General features: G+C 35.7%; 1 protein-coding gene across 1 annotated transcript; it reads left to right on the top strand.

Moving 5' to 3' along the window:
* The first annotated feature begins 215 nt into the window (after nucleotides 1-215).
* Nucleotides 216-9,268, top strand: sertad2a (SERTA domain containing 2a). The gene is made up of 2 exons (XM_007229536.4): nucleotides 216-364; nucleotides 6,696-9,268. Exon 2 carries the CDS (start codon nucleotides 6,707-6,709, stop codon nucleotides 7,586-7,588), a length of 882 nt encoding a protein of 293 aa, XP_007229598.3. The 5' UTR covers nucleotides 216-364; nucleotides 6,696-6,706; the 3' UTR covers nucleotides 7,589-9,268.
* Nucleotides 9,269-9,410: the final 142 nt, after the last annotated feature.

Genomic DNA, 9,410 nt, shown 5'->3' with positions numbered 1-9,410 from the left:
GAGATAGAGACATGAAAGAGATATATACAGTGTGTGTGTGCGCGCGTGTGTGTGTGCGCGTGTGTGAGCGTGCATGCCTACATGTATACGTAGGTATGAGTGCGCGTAATTCAGTGTGTGTGTGTGTCATGAGTCGTGTGTATGTGGGTGTATATAGTGTGTGTGTGAGTAATGCCTCCTCTGTGACGTCACTCCCCCAGACTGAAAGGGGCAGTGAGTGGAGTGTGTGTGCTCGGCACTTCTCGCTCAGCAGTGTGTGTGTGAGTGTGTGTGTGAGAGTGTGTGAATTCTTCAGCATCCAGAGATTAAACTCACTCCCATGATCGATAACAGGAGATCACTCAGATCACTCCAACTACATGAGGTGAGTTCAGCTGTTTTTAACCTTAAAACTCGATTTATACGGTATAAAACTTGTATATGACTTTTAATTGTCCGTTCCACCTTAAATGGAGCAGCGTTTACGCTGGAGCGCCTGAGGCTTTTAAGGTGGAACGGATAATTCGACTACACGTCCTCTCCAACTCTAAACTTTGTTTTCTAAAATTTCTTCTTAAACAAACAAAAATGTATCAGTTTTATTTAGATTATTTAGAGTAAAATTTACTTTTTTTTATTTATATGTATTTTATATTTATAGTGACTGCGCCATCTGCTGGCTGCGTTTGAAACTACACTAACCTGCAAAAACCTTTAATTGCAAATTGCTGGTAAAAATGATTAAAACATTTTTTTCTGAAAATACTCATAATTACAATCACAATACTAACACTAATGTTGTATTACAGTATAAATTATAGCTAGGTAGATGAAACAAGTATTCACTCTCACAGGTGTATAATAATAAAAGCAGCAGCTAGGCATGCTGGGACTTGCTTCTACAAACATTATTAGTGAAAGAACTGGTCTCGAGCACTGTGGTACCGTGTGATAGGATGCAGCACCTGTGCAACAAGTCCAGTCGTGAAATTTCCTCACTACTCACTACTAAATATTCCACAGCCAACTGTCAGTGATACGAATGAATCACAAATCTGGGTTTGATGGTTGCCAGGGGAACAATACTTGTCAGATTGCATTGTGCCAGGTGTAAAGTTTGGTAGAGGGGGGATTATGGTCAGGACTGTTATAGCTGCATAACTACTAAATATTCCACAGCCAACTGTCAGTGATATTATAACACAGTGGAAGAGACTGGGAACACGTTCATCACTACACACCTCCAAACTTCATGTAGCTTCAGAGTTCATCACTACACACCTCCAAACTTCATGTAGCTTCAGAGTTCATCACTACACACCTCCAAACTTCATGTAGCTTCAGATTAGATCATTACTACACACCTCCAAACTTCATGTAGCTTCAGAGTTCATCACTACACACCTCCAAACTTCATGTAGCTTCAGAGTTCATCACTACACACCTCCAAACTTCATGTAGCTTCAGAGTTCATCACTACACACCTCCAAACTTCATGTAGCTTCAGATTAGATCAAGATGCTTACTGTTTACTTCTTTTATAGGCAATATTGTGTATAGCTTAAGCCAATTCCCAATAAACTTAAATAAAAGGGAAATTAAGCATAATTTGTGTATTAGGATAGCTATATGCTATAGCCAGTGGTTTATGTAACTAGATAAGTATAGAAAGAAAGCTAGCTATCCAAATATCAAGCTATATAGCACAGTATACAGTTGTATACTGAATTTATTACACTGATTATATATATATATATATATATATATATATATATATATATATATATATATATATGTATATATATATATATATATATACATATATATATATATATATATACATATATATATATATATATATATATATATATATATATATATATATATATATATATAATGACTTAAATAGTACATAGACATACACAATAATAAAAAAGTCCATCTGTAGTCTGTGGTCAGATTAATGTTTCTGTTATTTAACCAAGTTAAAACCACCACAAAATGTGATCTGGGCATTAGCTCATGCTCTGTGTGTGTTATACAAGTAAAATAAATAACTGTAATCCTGAGATTATTATTAGACTGCTGGAAGGATGTAAAGTGAAACAAGTAAACACTGTTACTTTCATTTTCCTGTAAATGCCAGTATTTAGTTTCACTTTGCAGTGCAGAAAGTGCAGCCCTGCTGAGATCAGCTAGCTGAATTTATTACACTCCAAAACCCCTCAAACCTTTATTTTAATATATGTAGAGATTTTTAACACTGTTTAGAAACACACCCAAACACAATACACATTAACAAAAAAGGGAGAGGGCAAAAATACTAGAAAAGAAAAGAGAAAGTTGATTTGATTTATGTAAGAGTATTATTGTTATATAACCAGTGTTTTCTTGCATTACTTCTGTGCACTAAGAGCATTTTATGGTTTTTAAACTTTGCGGAGAGTTAATTATATGATCTCAGGTTCTTGTAACATATGAGTTATTTATTTATTTTAATTATTTACCAAATAATACAAAATACTCAGGAATTCATAATAATTACCAAATAATACAAAATACTCAGGAATTCATAATAATTACCAAATAATACAAAATACTCAGGAATTCATAATAATTACCAAATAATACAAAATACTCAGGAATTTAAAATAATTACCAAATAATAAAAAATACTCAGGAATTTAAAATAATTACCAAATAATACAAAATACTCAGGAATTCATAATAATTACCAAATAATACAAAATACTCAGGAATTTATAATAATTACCAAATAATAAAAAAAAATCCTGAATTTATAATAACTACCAAATAATACAAAATACACAGAAATGTATAATAATGACCAAATATCACAAAATACTCAGGAATTTATAATAGTTACCAAATAATACACAGTACTCAGTTATTTATAGTAATTACCAAATAATTACAAAATACTCATTAAATATGTATAATAATGACTAAATAACACAAGTAGTTGGCTATTTATAATAACGCTCAAATAATACAAAGTATTCCGTAAAATATTCATGGGAATTACCAAATAATTACCAGATAATTCAAAATACTCAGGAATTTTTAGTAAATACCGAATATTACAAAGTACTTAGTAATTAATTTAAACTAATTACCAAACAATACAAAATACTAATTTATTTATAATAATTAGCAAATAATACAAACTACTTAGTAATTATCATATAATGCAAAGTACTCAGTAATTATTAATTTATAATAATTGCTACTTTTTCAGCTCCACACCTTAAAATGACTATAAACGTAGTGTATTAAGCTCTATTTATTATTCCAGAGAACAATGTTAATGCATTGTCATATCTACTATCTGCTCATTATTGTTTATTTTACACCAAAATTGGATAAATATACCGTTATTAATATCATGTCATGTTGGTTCACTGACTCTGGTAACGTCTGGTGAAAATACCTGTATTTTTAATATTTTACAGTATAAATAGAGTATATCACAGAATAACATTATTGCAATATAATGTTTTTTTTCCCAGTATTGAGCAGCCCTACTTTATACCCCTCTACCTCACACCTGCATTACACCATAGTCCTATTCTATTGGCAGTTCTTCTGAACAGGGATGTATTAAACAGTGTTCAGGTAAAGGCTGTACGTGACGAGCTGCTGCTGCTGCTGCTCACGCTGAATATGATTCAGCACAGAGTCAGAATCACAGTGACTAATATTATTTTACTTCTCCATCTGTGACATCACTCTATCACTTTTCTCATGTTCTGAGTGAACAGTCATCTTAAATCCACCTTAAATCCACCTTAAATCAGTGATATTATGACTCAAACACAGGTAAAAGTAGCACAAAACGACAAATATGCAGTTAAATTAAAAACACATCCTGTACTGAGCAGATTCAGCATCTATCAGTACTAGAATTATCACCTGTTCTGACTCCAGTTATCTATTTGTAGGATCTATTAGGTCTTAAATTAAATAATAATAATAATAATATAGTATGAACTAATAAAGTGAGAGGCACTGAAGCAGTGTTATATATTTAATCTATATATACAATTAGAGTTTAAAGATACATTTCCTTTCCTTTTAAACAATAATTATGTTTTGTTCTATTTATTTCTATTATTTTTCTATTTTATTCTATTGTAAACCAACACAGCATAATGTGTTTTTCCTATGAAAGCATATTTCTGCCAAGTATAATAAAAATATATCTTCAGCATTTTATTATTACGATATCTCATGTGTCTGTATGCAATGAGTAATCAAAGATAAATTTACAATAAACAATGTTCTATTCTATTCTATTCTATACAACACAGCAAAATTAAATTACACAATAATGAAGGAGTTTGCTTTCCTTTGAAAGCCTATTGCATTGTATAATATCTTGTTATTTTAAGATATTATCTCATTAAAACAGCATATGTTGTTATTACAAAATAAACATAAGATGCTTATGACATAATTACAAAATATATTATTTTTATTACATACAAATCCATTATTACGAGATACTTTTTCAGAATTACAAGATGTTTATTCTATAATTATGACATAGGGCCTCATAATAATGACGTGCTGAATATATTTGTATTAGTTTTATTAGTCTAAGACTAGTTTTAGTGTGTTTTTATAAGACTCAGAGCTGATCTAGGATCAGAATGGTAGAGGAAATGAACTGTTGGGGAAATTAAGTTTTCTCAGGTGGGTATTTTATTCAGCTCTCCCAGTTTCTGAGCTGAAGCTCAACAAAGACTCATGTCCCTCATTTAATCCTCTACCATGACTCACTCCACATCCTGCAGCACACACACACACACACACTTCCTCCAGAGTAAACCAGCCCAGCTCAGAAAATACTAAACCTCATATCACTGCTTTATATCAGTCTGTATCAGACCATCTTTAGTCATCCAGAATAGTCATTTATAATAGTTATAAATAGTTATAATACAAAGTACTCAGTAAATAATTATGGTAATGACCAAATAATACAAAGTACTCAGTAAATATTTATGGTAATGACCAAATAATACAAAGTACTCAGTAAATATTTATGGTAATGACCAAATAATACAAAGTACTCAGTAAATATTTATGGTAATGACCAAATAATACAAAGGACTCAGTAATTTTAAGTAATTACCAAATAATATAAAGTACTCAAGAAATATTTATAGTAATAACCAAATAAAACACAGTACTCAGTAATTAATGTATAGTAATTGCTTAATTCTTCATAGATACTCAATTTACACTACATACTAAATAATTTATAGTAGAAAGTGATTAATTTATAGTACTAGATTGTAGATATGGTAATATAGACTCTATGACCATAACCATATAAACTCTATGAGGTTATCTGGATGTATTGTAGATGTAAAGTATATATATATATATATTGTGTGTGTGTGTTGTGGTAAAGCTGGAATGTATCATATGACAGGGTGTCAGTGTGAAGCTCTGTGTTTAGCGTGTGATAAACCACTGTGAGCCGCGGCGGCTCTGATTTACAGGAACTGAAGAGATTCCAGGAAAGAGAGACAGACGGCTGTATCACTGTCACTCTGTCACCTGTATCACTGTTCATCCTACAGCATTCCTGCACTATACAACCTCACTGTTTCATTATAGAACTGTCTGTAGATCAGTGTTTTATCCCGTTGCTTCATTCTGACATATTCTAGAACACAGCTTTATTCTAGACTACTGATTTCATATAGAACACTGCTCTGTTCTAAGACAGAACCGAGCCAAATTCTAAGGCTTTATTCTACAACACTTTCATTTTCGAACACTACTTCGTTCTAGAACACTGTTTCAGTTTAGAACACTTCTTTATTCTAGAACATGGTTTTAATTTATAACACTGCTTTATTCTAGAACACGGTTATAATTTAGAATGTTTCTTTATTCTAGAACACGGTTTTAATTTAGAATGTTTCTTTATTCTAGAACACGGTTTCATTCTAGAACACTATTTTATTCTAGAACACTTTCAATTTAAAACAGTTTTATTCTAGAACACAATTTTAATTTCCAAAGTTGCTTTATTCTAGAACACTGCTTTGATCTAGAACACTGTTTCATTTAAGAACACTGCTTTGATCTAGAACACTGTTTCATTTAAGAACACTGCTTTGATCTAGAACACTGTTTCATTTAAGAACACTGCTTTGTTCTAGAACACTTTCATTTAAGAACACTGCTTTGTTCTAGAACACTTTCATTTAAGAACACTGCTTTGTTCTAGAACACTTTCATTTAAGAACACTGCTTTGTTCTAGAACACTGTTTCAATTTAGAACACTGCTTTGTTCTAGAACACTGTTTCAGTTTAGAACACTGCTTTGTTCTAGAACACGGTTTCAGTTTAGAACACTGCTTTGTTCTAGAACACGGTTTCATTCTAGAATACTGTTTCCTTTTATAACACTGCTTTGTTCTAGATCACTGTTTTAATCTAGAACACTGATTTATTCGGTGCACTGTTTTATCCTAGGGTGTTGCTTTATTTTAGAACTCTAGAAGTAGTCAAAAAGTTGTTTCATTTGTTTGTTGATCCATTTAAAATGCTGTGTAGTCTAAGAGTGGCGTCTGGAAAACTGCCCATATATACATATTAACAATATATATTACAATACTTACCACCTTTGGCATCTTTTGTTCTCCCCTAATCTCTCTCTCCCTCTCTCTCTCAGATATCTGGTGCATGTCGTGTGTGATGGGTCTGAAGAGGAAGCTGGGGCGGGAGGACGAGGGCGAGGGCGTACAGGAGCCGAAGCTGAGGGCGGTGGTGTTGGAGGATGCTGAGGAGGCGTACGCTGTGCAGAGGCAAGCGGTGCTGCAGCTGTCCCTGCAGAAGCTCTGCGCTCAGGTGGAGACGGCTCTGCTGCGCCGCGTCCTCATCACCAACACGCTCAGACACGTCCAGCAGGAGCTCAGCAAGCAGGGGGCGCCGAGCATCGCCCCCGCAGCCGGCGCAGACGCTACCGGGGTCGACTGCGGTTCCGGGGTCGAGGTGGAGGGCAGCCTGACGCCGGCGTGGGTTCTGGAGCAGGATGGGGAACTGTTCTTCTCGCTGCAGTCGTCCGTCCCCGCCCACTCGTCCACGTCCCTCTCCAGAGCTTATCAGAAGGACAGCTTTTCCACGGCGTTGGCTGAAATTGAGGACTTGTGTCCTACGTTAACTTCGCTGGACACTTCTACGTCTATGTCGTCTTCGTCTACCTCTTCGTCTACATCCTCCATCTCCTCACTCTCTCTCTCTTCGCTAATCACCCAACTGGACCCTCAACAAAAACAGACTCAAATTCCTACTGGATTAAACTGGTCATGTGATTACGCAACCTCGTACAGCCCCGTTTGTCTCCCAGAACTTTCTCTAGACGATTTCCTCTTCTCGGACATCGACAACTTCCTGTGTGAGCTGAATGCTTGCAGCCAAAACTCGAGCCTGACCTTACCGTCGGGCTCAACGCCATCCAAGGTTGTCTCCATAACGGACGACTTCATGAGGAGCCTGAGCGGCCAGCATCTTAAACCGGACCTGAACGAGCTGGACCATATCATGGAGGTGCTGGTCGGCTCGTGAAGAACATCAGAACAGAACCCAAATTGAGAGCTTTGAACGAGCACAAGACGTTTAATAAAAACACTGTTTCTACAGCTAGTTCAAGAAGTACAGGGGTTGGACAATGAAACTGAAACACCTGGTTTTAGAGCACAATAATTGATTGTGGTGACGGACAGTTCTGGTGGAAACAGGAGAGTTGAGGTGCACATTGAATTCTGTTGTGATTTGATCAGCCGTGGTTTTATGTTTTTGGATACAATCCGGGTTAGCACCCGAACATCCCTTTCAGACAGCTTCCTCTTACAGCGTCCACAGTTAATCCTGTTGGATGTGGTTGGTCCTTCTTGGTGGTATGCTGACATTACCCTGGATACCGTGGCTCTTGATGCATCACAAAGACTTGCTGTCTTGGTCACAGATGCTCCAGCAAGACGTGCACCAACAATTTGTCCTCTTTTGAACTCTGGTATGTTTTCCATAATGTTGGGTGCATTGCAATATTTAGAGCAGAACTGTGCTCTTACCCTGCTTATTGAACATTCACACTCTGCTCTTACTGGTGCAGTAATATGCAATTAATGAAGATTGGCCACCAGGCTGCTCCAATTTAGCCATGAAACCTCCCACACTAAAATGACAGGTGTTTTAGTTTCATTGTCCAACCCCTGTAGTTACTGTAATTACAACAACTCTATGCTCCCATCACTGGCATTGTAAGCCTGTTAGTTGGGAGCATTGTCTAAAAGCACTGTATTTCGGAATGCCTGGCTATATTGACTTTATTACACTATGTTTTCTAGAGCACCGAGTGGTCCAGTAGTCTAAATCACTGCCAGTATGATCGGGAGGTCGCTGGTTCGAAACCCGGTCATGTAGCTTGCAGCTCGCCATCAGCTGCCAGAGCCCTGAGAGAGCACAATTGGCCTTGCTCTCTCTGGGTGGGTACAGTAGATGGCACTCTTTCCCCTCGTGGGTGGTGTGGATCAGCACAAGCATGCGTCTGTGAGCTGCTGTATCAGAACCAAGTCGCTGCTTTCCTCCGGAAAAAAAAGAGGCGGAGCCTCGGAGGCGTGTGCTAGTCTTCACCCTGTTATGGCATCACTAGTGAAAAGGGATGGATGGGACTAAAACTAAAAAAATCGATATACATGTTTTAAATGAGGCCCATATGGTTCTAAACCCCTTTAACGGAACCTTAATTCATAGTGTAGTTTGGAGTGTAGATAAAATTTGGCAATAAAGCACAAACAGGTCATTTAGAGATGAATTCATCTAGATTTATTTGGATTGAGCTACATTTGGGGTAAAACTGTAATGTTTTTATGTTTTTCGTACATTAATAAGTTAAACGTGTTTATATGTTTTAAATATGAGTCAAACCTTTTTAATAGCTTAGATACATCACAATATAATAAGCGGTTTGCAGGTATTTGCAGTACTTTTGTTTCTGGACTGTGTCCAGAGATGGCCTGGTAAATTCTGTAGTCATGTATTTTTTTTACATGTGGTCTTATTTATTTTCTATATGGCGGAGTAAGATGGTCTAATTTAAGACAGGGATGTAATATATTAGAGATATTCTTCTAATGTTATGCCTTATTTTTTGTTATCGGTTTCTACTCTACTTTTACAGATATGAATGTCACTCTATTTTAATACGGAAATTATGTTTTTAAAATAAAAAATATGTACAAATGACTATCGATTGGGACTTTTAAATGTCAAACGTTTCTCAGACCTTCTCATTCAGGGATTTTCTTATTTTTTTACTACATAGTAAATAAATAGTGAAGTGATCTATCAGACTATGAAGGAACACATAAGGTATCATGTAGTAACT

The sequence above is a fragment of the Astyanax mexicanus genome, chromosome 21 (assembly GCF_023375975.1).
Source record: "Astyanax mexicanus isolate ESR-SI-001 chromosome 21, AstMex3_surface, whole genome shotgun sequence".
NCBI lineage: Eukaryota > Metazoa > Chordata > Actinopteri > Characiformes > Acestrorhamphidae > Astyanax > Astyanax mexicanus.
This window is presented reverse-complemented; position numbering and strand designations above follow the sequence as displayed.